Raw genomic sequence first — 13287 nt, 5'->3', positions numbered from 1 at the left:
GTAGGCCTACGGTCTAACTTAAATGAACTTTGATTGTATGTTTGTTGGTTAGAAATAGGTCTCTTCTGTTCATAATGCTATTGATAGATTAAATCTTAAGCAATCATTATAGGGATGTTTGTCAATAAGGAAAGTAATTAATGGCTATTGTCTTGACTATTAAGGAAGTACGAAGATATTAGGTTGTTATGCAATCTTCTAGAACTATAACCAATTTATTAAAAAGCATTGTGTATCGATCCGATTTCCAAAGGTGTTGGAAAGACAATTTCAAGACCTCATTTTTGTAAATTGAGTCCGTAAATATTTAATAAGAATATTTATGGAGTTAAAAGTATAGATGAATTAAAATTTGGATAGTCAATTTAGTTGAAATTATAGTTAATTAAAGCTCAATGACTAAATTATAAAAGTCTAATCGCTATGAATTTTTAATTAGAAAAAGGTTTGAATTCTTAAATTGCAATATACAAAGGGGTCAAAATGGTTAACAAACCGCTCTTATGGATGGTGGTGTATGTGTTAATTAAGTTAAAAAGTAACGATTAATTAGTTAAGAAAACATAATTAATTAACTAAATTAAGCATAATTAATTATTAAGTTATGTATAAAGGCTTAAGATAGTGAATGTGCCATCTTCTTCATCCATTTTCTACCATTTTCGTCTCAAAAAAAAAAGAGAAAAACTAAAGAAATTTTCATATCTTTCAGCAATAAGTAGGTAAGCAATTTTAAGTCATTTTTTTGTAATTTATATATATATGTTTTTTTTGTGAAAAAAACAAAACCTAAAATGAACTTACTAAATTTAGCATTCTAACTCCCTACCATTCCTAATATTTCCTAAAAGACCTTCGATATCAAACTACTATTCCTATAGAAGACCCCACTGTTAATTGTACTATACTATTTTGCCGAACTAATTGACACTTTAATAGTTTCTGAAAGGCTCTAAGATAACCTTTGGAATATAAAAGGATTCTTATTTTTCCATAACCGCCAGGCTATCAAGCCAAAAAGCGTCAACCAAGGGACCTTTTAACCTCGGTAACCACCTAGAATTTCTTAGGTTTGTCTTGACCCATTCTAATATTGTAGATTTGAGGTTATGGAAGCATAATTTAGCTAGCCTATATACTAATTTATAAAATTGTTAAAATTTTTGAAAGTTTCCATTGTTGAGAAATAGATGAAAATGGTGTGAAATTGTTAGAAATTAAGCTTGGTTTATAAAAGGACTAAATTGTAAAGCTTAATTATTAGTTTCATACTTAGGGACCAAATAGAATGAAATGCAAAATGGTCATGAATTGTTGGTAAGAACATAAAATAGAGGGTCCCTAATGAGTTTTGGTAAAATCGTATTTTAATTCGAAACCTTAAATTGAAAGTTATGTTTCTCCCAATTTTAGGGACTAAATTGAATAAAATTCAAAATATGTGAAATTTGGTATTTGATTTTGATTTGGCTGAGATTGATAATGTGGTATGTTTTATGATTATTTTTAGCTAACGGTAACACCGAACAATCGAGAGGGAAAGGAAAAGCGAAAATAATCAACAAGTGACGCACGAAACCTCGCTTTGTACATTTATGATTCGGGATAAAAATGTTTTATTTTGTGTGCACGTTTATTGATTGTTTAATCATTTAGGTGAGTCTATTATCACGATTTACTTTAGTGAGGTAGATAGATAAATTGGATTAAATCATCTAATTGGATAAAATGGTGATCGAGAGGTAAAATTGGACCAATTAGGAGTTTAAGCAATTTAGATCCTTAATTCAAGAATGAATTAGCAACATGGATATTAATTGACCACTCTATTTCATCAAATTAATACTTTTGTAAATTTGACTTTTGTTCAATTTAGTCATTTTAAGTGTAGTTTAGTTTAATCAACCTTGAATTATGGATTGTCATAATATATCACTTAGTCATTAGCTAGCTAGTCTTATTAATTGCATGTTTTGTTGTTGCCCATTCACCTTATCACCCGATCTCTCTTGGGTTCAACCTTTGGAATACTCTGTGTTCAGTTGTAAAACATAAATATTACAACTGACATGTCACACATACAATTAAATATGCTTTTATGCTAATCCTCGACTCGATGTTCATACATCGACATGAGCGGTCAAGTTGTTGGTGTCGTTGCTGAGGAGATTTGTGTGTGATAAGTTGAATTGTGTTGATTTCTGCATGCTTTGTTAATGAGATAATTATTGAAAGCTAAGTTTATAGATACAACATTTTTTTTGTTTGTCTTAATGGTTTCCTTAATATTTCCTCATTGATAATTGGTTAATAGTCATGTTTAATAACTATAAGTGGCCTGAAGATCAATTCGTATATGATGCAAATGGTATTTCAATGACTAACTAGGGGTATGATGGCAACTATGAGAGACAAGGATATGAGTCTCCTTATGATTCTCATGGTTACACATGTAGAATGGATAGTTACAATCAGTGATGGTTAAGTAGTAGCTCAACATATGATTCGTATTCCTTATGTTCTTATCATGATATGGGTATGTATTGTGAAGAGTCTAGTGAAGATCATTATTTAATCACTCAGGTTGGCACACTTGAGGATGACATGTCTTCATGCTACGACACTATGAAAATCATGCATAATCAATTAGATTTACTGTTCGAATTTGTCTGACATCAAGTTGGGAGCATGTTTTGGTGGAAGAGTTTGTAGAGCCAGATAATTCTGAACTTGAGGAGAAAGTCCCCTATACGATTGTTGAACATGAAAATTAATTTTCAACATGTGGTAGAGATAAAAAAAAATTGAGTAAAGTGTTGGATATCCCATTCAAACGCTCTCTAAAAGTGATGTCGAAAAAATTACACAAATTTATAACAAAAATAAATAAATAAAATTCTAGATAGAATCAAAAGTCTCCTTTATCAGCATGCATCACCTTTGGTTTTCTATAAAAACAATTAAAAATAATATTATTTATTTATTTATTTGGTACCAAAATCTGAGTTTGGATTAAAAATAAATAAATATCAAATTTATACGTGAATTTTAATTTAATATGTAATTTAATACATGAATATTGATTTAATGCAATTATACACATAAAACTTGAATTGAGGTTTATATCCATATATAAAACTTTAATTTTGATTCAATTATACACATTTGAATAAAAATGAATAAATACATTTATTTTTATATTGTTAATAACTTGTGAAAATTTAATTAATTTAAAATTCCATGCATAAAATCACACAAAATCAAAATACATATATAATTTTGATATTTATCCTAAAAAATCTAAAATGTTTTGTTCACAAATTTAGAGTTTTTCAAAATTTTATATTAAATAATAATTACTTATTTAGATGTTTATTAAAATTTCTATATATGTTTATGTAAAATAATTATACCTTTGTTATAAAAATTAAATGGTTGCAGTTATTTATATACTAATTAAATAAATTAATTGCATTTAAAAAATACCTTAAAAAGTTCAACAATATTTGTTTTTTAAAAATAATATTTTAATTTTTTAACAATTTCATCATAAGTTTTGATCAGATATGCTCTTTTTGATACAAAATTTAAAACTATCTATAGTTTTTTTAAAATTCATAAATAAAAAGATAATATTCTAAAACATACTTAAACTTACATCCTCGTATATTGATAATAAATTTATAACAATCGAACTGATGCCTAAAAAACGAAACTGACCAATTACCTCTATCCGTATATCTTCCGTTAAAAAGGTAAAAGATAATTGGTAACAATAAAAAAGTTGGCATGATTGGTGCGAAGTGTAAAAAGAAATTGAATTAACTTTAAAAGGTCAAGGAAGAGGAAGCCTGGTGGTATCACATACCCAAAAGTCAGTGCAAGAACACTAAACCCAAGGACTTTGAAAAACAAGAGTCAACACACACAAGCCCAACTACAAGCGCAGGCCAGCCAGCAGTCAGTATTTTGAAGTCTTACAGTACCTTTCGTCCTTGATAATTTTAAAAATCAACAAATTAATCTTTCTTAACAAAAATCATAAAAAAATTAAAATAATTTTAAAATATTTGTAAAAATTCTAAAATTTATATTTTTAAAAAATAATTTTAAAAAAATATAAAAAATATATATAAAAAAATTAAAATTTTAATTTTTTTAAAATAATAATTTTGATATTTAAATAAGTTAATTAATGATTCGAGTTTATCATACTAAACTAATTTTTTTTTTATTTTGCTTCAAAAAAGTTTTTAAATATATATGGTTTCAAATTTGACATGTTTAATTTTTTTAATTTAACTCAAATAATTTTACTCGATTAAATTTAACTTGAATTTTATTTCACTCGACTAGATTTGAAAAAAATTCAAATTGAGTTAGAATGATAAAATAGAAGTCGTCAATTCGATTAACTCGAATTTTTTTATTCAATTCGAATCGATTCAATTGAATGCTCACATCTAATTTATATGAATACCTATATCTTATATAAATCATATCCATGATACATGGTTTGAAATATTATATATCATTTCTTGAAAAAAAATTATTATATCTTATAGTTTAAATAAAAATTATTATATCTTTCAAATATAAGAGATGCACCCATAAATCTACCTTTTCTAATTCCAACCACAGTGCATTCGTTTTTTTTTTTAGAAAATTTATTAATTTTTGGCCATCAAATTAAAATATTTCAATCATAAGCATTTTAAAAATTCAAGTTTTAGGACAATCTCGAAATTTTAAGAATCATAATTAAGGATGAAAATGGAGTAGAGCAGGACATGTTTTCAATTAAATTATTGTTCCATAGTTGGTCTATTTTACTTCACCATTCGCTCTGTTTTATAATTAATGTATAAACTTGAAAATATTATCACCTTTATTGATGTTAGATGTATCCATCATGATTCTGTTCTATCTCATTGATGTTAGATGTATCCATCATGATTCTCTTCTATCTCGCTCCATTTTAATTTAATTTTTAGATATTTCTAATATTTTCAATATTTTTAAAGTGGAATACTATTTAAACATAAAATTTATAAGTTACTTTATAACACATTATATATTAAGGTAAAATGATAATTTTATATACTAAGTAAAATGATTCATACAGGGTAAGTTTAGTAACTAGATTTGAAGATTTATATTGAAGATCAGTCTCTCATATAGTTTACAAGCGGATTTCTAGGCTATTCATGAGGACTTGTGGGTAGCTATGTTGGTTGGTATCTAGAGGTTGATAGTCAAGCTTGATGCAATGTTAGTGGTCTGATTTTTAACCAAACCACTTGACGAGTGTCATTCGTTTGGCACCCTCATTGATGACTATTTAATGCTAATAAATGAATGTTGGGTGGTCAAAGTTCGACATATTCTTCGTGAGGGCAAAATGTGTGCTTATCACTTAGTGAAATTGGTACAAAAGTCCAATGTGTGCTTATCACTTCTCCAAAGAGTCTCCTACCCTTTCTAAAAGTAGACTCTTATGAAAATATATATAATGGGTTGGGTAGAGTGAGACAAATAATTACGGTAACTGTTTCATAATCACTGTTAAAAAAAACCCACCCCACTGTCATCTCATATCTACTTTTTAGAGGAAAAAAAAAAACCTCTCTCCAAATGGAAGAAATTGGTTTGAAATTCGGATTTTACCATTACCATCCCTAGCGATAATAAAAGCAAATAAAATAGAGTTACTTTCTGACCTTTTTCAATCTTCCTATCATCATATGCATAAAAGAAATCTGAAACAAACCCAATAGTTCATCACAACTCAACACCTAAGGTTTCTCTGATGAAACTGAAACTCAAACCCTCCCAACAGCAACCCGGAATTCCGTAATCGACTTTATTCTGGATTTCTGCTTCCAAATTGTTCCTATGAGCAGCCCAGACTCCCAGACTGCACCTTTCTCGTCTTCAATTCAAATCCTACATTTCTAGTCTTATTAAACACATCAATATTTTCTTCCATAGCAATGCTGTCTATAATAGTACCAAGGCAAACACAACTAGGTTCGATTGTTTAACAAATGCTGTATTAGTAATCAACTTAACACAGAAAGTTACCATATCTAATGTGAGTTGAATACTTGAATACAAATCCTTGTTCCAAAATCCACACATAAGCACCCACCAACAACACTAGTACCGAATAAGCCAAACAAAGCACCGAAGTAAACCCTAAGTTTATCTACTAGATATGGCAGTTCACAATATGGAACTCCCTTGCCACTTGCAAGCCAATAAATCAGCGACCGCAGCCAGCATTATCATGGTAGGATATCAAATCATTTAGCTTGGTTTGCAACCGGGATAGATCAATTTGTGTTGGATCAGTAACCTGCAAGACATGTTCAATAAAGATATTTGTGGTAAGAAGCAGAGAGTACTAGTAGTTAACAATGCTAAAACTTGCATGTGTAAAAATACACCTCTGACTGAACAGTATGCAACAACCCTTCAATTGTTTGGCTGGAAACACAACGGACAATGTCAAGCCCCTCTTCAAGGATAGCTTGCAGGAACGTGGAGAGATGCCAGCTTTGGTCTTCAAAGCCACTACTTATCATAATCTCTACTCCGCCCCGGAAAGGATGGACTGCAACACACGAGCTGATACCTGATGAACTAGCACTACTACTCCCTAGATCCAAGGCACTCCGATTAGATAATTTTTTGACCTTATCTCTTTTGATACTCAATTCCCCGACCCTCTTTTTCATATATGTTATGTAATTCACTGCCTCGTTCATGTGATCGGACGCAGCTCGCTTTCCCTGTAAAAAACCCCCCCATCAAGAAAACCCTAGCTAGCAATATATAATTATTTTCATAAAGAAAGATCAAACTCCAGAAAGTGCTACCTTATGTACTAATGTGCAAAATGGAAGTAGTAAAATGAATAGACAAATGAAGGGGGGGGGGGCATTGACCTTTATTGACTCAGGAGGGAGCAGTGATCTAAGTTTCTGATAGAGTTTGCCCATTTGCTGTCTCCTTTCCCGTTCGATTTCCTTGCGAACTATCTTCTTAGCATCATTGGCAGAAACAGCATAATTGGCATCATTATTGTTGGCCACCGCTAAACTTTTAAGTCCTTCGCCTTTTCCCGTTCTCCGTGTTAGATGACTTCCCTCTACGGATTCCCCAGATGTGAGATTTTGTCGCACAAAATCTTCATGATGGGGAATATCAGAGATTTCGTACAGATAGCCATCAATTTGATCCGAAGGAAACATTGAACAAAGACACAGTGTTTAAAGCCGTATCTTTCATAGATAGTGGGAGCTAGGTTTAAATAAGGAGATAGGCCAAAAACTTTGATTGTTTTAATACATCTTTATTCTCATGTATTTATTCAGGTGTTGTTTTGTACATTAAAAAAGTTTAGTGGTTTGGCAAAAAAAAAAAAGTGTTGAAAAGTTGGTGTTTAAATTTTAATATGATATTATAAGCTAATTTAATTTTCTATTTTTTAAATTTTATATAATTTTTATTCATTAAATTTGATTATTCTCTTTTCTTTTCGCACAAAAAAATTGAATTATTCTTAATCATTATATTTTTTTTTGAAAAATGAAAGTAACACTAAGTGGTCGATTTTATGTTTTTATAATTTGAATTTAAATTCTCTCCTCAAAAGTACAATATATCTTATTATTTAATAATATTTTCAATCATTATTATATATATCATATGGGTCTTGAAATTTTGTAACCAATCATATTGGTCAAGTTATTAAAACTAATATGGTTTTTGATCCATGCTTTGGGGTTAATGGTCTTTGTTTTGGGTTGAATTGCACAATAAAAAATTTTAAAAGTTAAAATATGCTCTAAGTCCTTAGAAAATTCATATATTTAAAATCTAGTTTCCCACTTTTAATTAAAAAAATTTATCTCTTCTATTTTTTGGATTTAAAAATTTAGCTCCAATTGTCACTAACATTAAAATTCTTCTATTAAATTCACTAGTATGACATTTTAAGATTAAAAAATATTCACTTTGTAATCATGTAACAAAAAATTAATGTAGAATTAAATACTGATGTTTATTTTTTCCCTAAAAAACACACATTTAATCGTCATGCCAAAAAAACTTTTTGTTGGAATATTTTTTTTTAAATTGGTGTCAACACATTTAGAATAATTAATAATATTATAAAAATATAAAAATAAATTATGTCAAAAATTAAAATATAAAGTTGAAATCACAAATTTAAACAAAACAAAAGGACTAAAATTGAAATTTAATGTTTTTACAATATTAAAAAGGAGAGAACAAATGAATTAGTGGGGCACATGTCAATCAAGGAAGGTCCTTAGAGCTTTGTAATAGATATTAATTGTATACTAATTAATTTACAGCCATGCATGTTGGTACCTTTTCTTAAATTTTCAGTATTAAATTGTGAAGAATAAAAAGTTTTGAGTATTGAATTTATATCATTAAAAAATGAAGGGATTTACTTGTATCGATGTAAAACTATACTTTTATTATATTTTTATACGATTAATTTTTTATCGATTTAATTGTCATATTTCATATTCTATTCATATAGATCATGCTTGTTAAATTTGAAGTAAATTAATTAAAATTTTCTAACAATTTGTTTTATGTATAAAACTATCAACTGTTCAATAAATAGTAATATATACACTATTTCAAATTGTTATGATGGATATATTAGATCGATTTGAAATTTTACATGCATGACAAATACAATTATATTAATAATTCAACAGTTGGATTGTTAAAATATTAATTTAACTAAAATATGAGAAAAGTATAGTTTTACACCGGTGTAAGTAGATTCCCTTCCATTAAAAATTAGTGAAAATATTTGATACATTACCCGTGAGGTTTTTAGACTACATAAGCAAAGTTAGGAGGTTGACAAGTATCCTATAGGAGTATAATAAAGCAGAGGTGAATTTAGGGGGCTGGCAGGGGCCCCTAAAATGTAAAATTACTATTTAATCCCTTAATTTAAAAAAAATTAAATTAGTAAAGGTAAAATTGTACTTCGGTCTCCCTAAAATTATAAAAATTCGATTTAATCTTTTAAAAATTATAAAGAGATAGACTATAAAAAATTAAAATTTCATTCGGCTCCCCCTAAAAATTTGTTCTGGTTTCGCCCCTTTAATAAAATATTAAAAAATAAATATGTGACAATTTTTTAAAGTTGCTAATGAAATAAAAAAAATATATTATCAGTATACTAAATAATAACCCTAAAAATTATTTTAAATGTATAATTATATATTATATTAGGACAGACTTATAATGTGAAAGAAAAAGAATATAACACATTTGTAAAAGAGTTGATATAAAAATGTGTTTTTAGTTGAAAGTTGATATAATGAAGATTATAACTTTTGGGTACAAATCCTATAATTGTAATTATATAATATAAAAAATATATAAAAATTTTAAAATAATATTTATTATTTTATAAAAAATGAATTTTGAATTTGAAAATCCAAGTAGACATAGATGAGATAACTATAATTTTGGAATTTTAATAATTATCTTTTTCTTAAATCTTAAAATAGTGGAATTATTTATATTAAAATTGGTAAAAGAATATATGGTTTAAGTATGAGCCGACACTTTAATTTGAAGCCTTTTCAATTTTTGTGGACATATAAGAAAAAGATTCTCCACAATCTCGTCAATGTCAAGGTGCGAGATGGCATAACATGGCATTCGCGTAGCTTCTTGAAGTTTGGGTTTGTGCCCACTTTCTCTCTTTTTTTTATATATTATTTATTTTTAAAATTCGAATTTATATATTTTTTTAAAAGTATAATATATTTTATCAATTAGACCCAAAAGAAATTTGTCCTTTTTTCTTTTAACTGCACATAAATTACATCAAATGATCAAATCTAAACCTTTGTCTTTTATTTTAGAAAACAGTAAGTCGGCAGGTTTCATAACGATTCATTGGCACATTAAAAGCTTTAGGCGTTCCCGCTTTGGCGGATTAATCAAATCTCTCTTAATTACAAGATGAATGATTAAAGTTGGTGGGACCTTCTAATTAAGTGGATATATAAAATTATAAAATAGACCATATGTTATGATAATATGGAAAATAAAATGCATCCTGTGTAAATAACTTTTACTAAAATATCAATTGAGTGAATCTTCTTCAGTTATAAAAAAAAAAATTCAATTAGTTTCTTTTTGTTAATGAAGATGGTTGTTGATTAGTTTAACATTTAATATGTGTTGATATGATTGATGGCTGTAACAAATTGATATGAGATAACCATGTTGAATGTCGGCATCTATTTTTTAGAATATAATTTAAAATTTTAGCAAAAGTTACATGTTCATAATGTATTTGAAACAAATGATTTCCGTTTTTTATTTGCACGTAAATATTTATTTTGGATGTGTTTTATAGTATTATAGAAAATATTGAAAAATGTAAAAATTATTAAAAAAATTTAAATATTATAATAGTTATTAATAATTAGTAATATATATGTTTTGAGGAAGCAAAGGGTAGATGAATAAGGTTGATGTTTTGGTTTTTGTTGTTACTAGAAAAGGGATTGTAGAAAATAAACAAACCAAAGTAATAATTTTCGACCTTTTCAGTATTCTTTGTAGACATCTGAATTTCTTAGTTTTTTCTTGAATTTCTTCGGCATGTAAATTCGTTTTTTATGTGCTTTGAATCGATTAATTGGGCTATGGAACTAAGTTGTATGAAGGGTTAAATTGAGTGGTAAAAAGTTGAAGTTTAGATTTTAGATTAAGGAAATAGAAAAAGGGCTATTATTATTCCCTAAGAAAATTTTCTTTTCATTCATTGTGCCATTCAAGATTCATCATTTCTTATCCAATAAAGAGATTTTTGGGCATCATCTTTGCCATCCAATCATAGTAGGGAACGGAAGAGTCCAATTTCTAGTGTTTCTTTGAGAATTTTGAGTGTCTTCACAATTGGGAGTAATCAGTTTAATGGAGTTTTGAAAAGAAATTGAATGAGAATTTTGATGGGTTGATGGAAGAGATTAGTTTTTATTCATATAAGGTTATTAAGGTTTTTAGATATTAATTTTGTTTGTATCGATAGTATGGTTGTGTTATTTGAAGTGAAAGTGATAGGGACGCATGTAGAACTGGATCGAAAGTTTTTTCAAATCGCGAAACTCAGAGTTCAACTAAACTCAAAACGCAGACCATCCAAGTTAAATCTAATTACATCAAAGCGCAACAAACAAAACTAAATAATTGAAAAAACAAAAACAAGTAAGCCGAAATCAAAAGTTAGGGCTTTGAAGAGTCCAAGTCAGTTCATCAAAGGAACTTGTTCTTGAAGAAATCCAAGTGAATTCAAGCTGCCAAGAAGGAAGAACAATCGATTAAGAACATATTTGAACGATTAAGTACTAAAACCAAACAAAAATCAAAAGAAAATGAGGAGGAGTGATTTGGCCAGCCAAGAACAATGAAGATCCAAGTATTCGGAGGTGTTTTGGTTCATTTTTTTATTGAGAAGAAGCTACTGAATTTATATCTAAACAAAAGAAACAACAAAGAAAGAAAGAAGCAACTAGAAGAAAGTTTAAGAAGGATTAGAATAGAGTTTCTTGGAAGGAAAGAAATCGTTCTTAAACCCTAAAAAAACCTCCAACCAAATTTGAAATAAAAATAATAATAAACAATTTGTTAAGATAAAATTTTAAGCCAAAATAAGACTATTTTATGTAATAATTGGCTCTTTCAAACTCATAAATGTAAGTCTTGATTTTCTTAATTCACTACAAGAAAACAGACTTTTAGCAGCGTTTGAATTGAAAACGCCACTAAAAATTGAATAAATTGAGTATTAGCGGCGTTTTTGAAAAAACGCCGCTATATATCGAGAATTAGCGGCGTTTTTAAGGAAGTGCCGCTATAGGTCGACATATAGCGGCGTTTTTATAAAAACGCCACTAAAAGATTAGGCGAACGGCGTCATTTATTGTGAGCTTCAGTGGCAATAGCGGCGCTTTATCAAAAACGCAGCTATAGGTTTGAGTATTAGCGGCATTTTTTAGAAAGCGCCGCTATAGGTCGGCCTATAGCGGCGTTTTTATAGAAACGCCGCTAAAAAATTAAATCGAACAGCGTCGTTTATTTTGAGCTTCACTGGCAATAGCGGCGCTTGTGCAAAAACACCGCTATAGATTGAGTATTAGCGGCGCTTTTTAGAAAACGCTGCAATAGATATGAGTTTCAGCGACGCTTTTTGGAAAAACGCCGCTAAAGATCTAAACTATTTTAAGGTTTATAGATTATGGGTTTAAGGGTTGGTTTAGGGTTGATGGTTTATGTTTTATGATTTAAGGTTTTAGAGGTTGTAGTTAAGGGTTTAAGGTTTAAATTAATTAGTATTTTTAACTTATATATTAAATAATATATTATATATATAGTTGTAAAAGAGATAATATAGACCTTAAATTTGATTAATTTCGATTTTATTTTGATCATATCTGAAACTGACTTTATAAACAATATAAATTAACTACACCATGTTTTAAATCCTAACCCACTAAACCCTTAAATTACTAAATCCTAAACTCTTAAACCCTAAGTCTCAACCCATAAACCCTTAAAACTCTAAACACTGTCGTAACCATAAATCCTAACACATTAACCCTGACTCTCAACCCTTAACCCCTAAAACCATAAACTATAGACCTTAAATTTGAAACCTTAAACTATAAACCCTAAATGAAGGACACGTAAAAAAATTGAAAATAAAAACATATAAAAATATATGTTAAAAATAAAAATTTTATATAGGATATATTATTTAAAATAATATTAAATTTTTTGGATATATGTGTAATACCCCTACCCGTATTCATTGTCGAAATAGGGTATGAGGCATTACCGGAGTTTACGAATTAAATTTTTTTTTATATTCAATAGCCCTTTTATAAATATCTAACCTTCCCTGTAATATTAAATCGAGACCAATCCACATCAACCAAATCAATTCAACATATTTTCATGATAGATTCATGCATTTATATAAGATAACGTCATCACATAACTATAACCAGGTTTGTTAACCATACTAATGGCTAACTTTACATTCATTTCACGTTAACATTTACTTTGTTAGCTAATACATGCCATTGATTTCCAAAATAAAGTTTCTTTATATACCGAAATCCTGAGGTTGACAGTGTGATGTGTCTCCGACCAAATCCGACCTCCGAGCTCTTAACACTACAAAACAGGGAAAAAGGAAACGGG

General features: G+C 28.5%; 1 protein-coding gene across 1 annotated transcript; it reads right to left on the bottom strand.

Annotated features, from left to right (window-relative positions):
- Window positions 1-5220: 5220 nt before the first annotated feature.
- On the bottom strand, window positions 5221-7386 carry LOC107911366 (transcription factor bHLH118). The gene is made up of 3 exons (XM_016839210.2): window positions 6951-7386; window positions 6450-6794; window positions 5221-6358 (listed from the first exon to the last, which is right to left on the bottom strand). Exons 1-3 carry the CDS (start codon window positions 7254-7256, stop codon window positions 6266-6268), a joined length of 744 nt encoding a protein of 247 aa, XP_016694699.1. The 5' UTR covers window positions 7257-7386; the 3' UTR covers window positions 5221-6265.
- Between the last annotated feature and the right edge of the window lie 5901 nt (window positions 7387-13287).

This window comes from Gossypium hirsutum, chromosome A07 (genome assembly GCF_007990345.1).
Source record: "Gossypium hirsutum isolate 1008001.06 chromosome A07, Gossypium_hirsutum_v2.1, whole genome shotgun sequence".
NCBI lineage: Eukaryota > Viridiplantae > Streptophyta > Magnoliopsida > Malvales > Malvaceae > Gossypium > Gossypium hirsutum.
The sequence above is the reverse complement of the archived record's forward strand: the minus strand, read 5'-3'. Positions and strand labels throughout refer to the sequence as shown.

Bases quoted from the DNA above. Each gene is read 5' to 3' on its own strand.
- LOC107911366 (XM_016839210.2), bottom strand. From the start codon at position 7,256: ATGTTTCCTTCGGATCAAATTGATGGCTATCTGTACGAAATCTCTGAT. The intron at 6,795-6,950 runs GTCAATGCCCCC...GGTTTTTTACAG, and splicing joins TCCCTCCTGAGTCAATAAAG to GGAAAGCGAGCTGCGTCCGA. The intron at 6,359-6,449 runs GTGTATTTTTAC...CATGTCTTGCAG, and splicing joins TGCATACTGTTCAGTCAGAG to GTTACTGATCCAACACAAAT.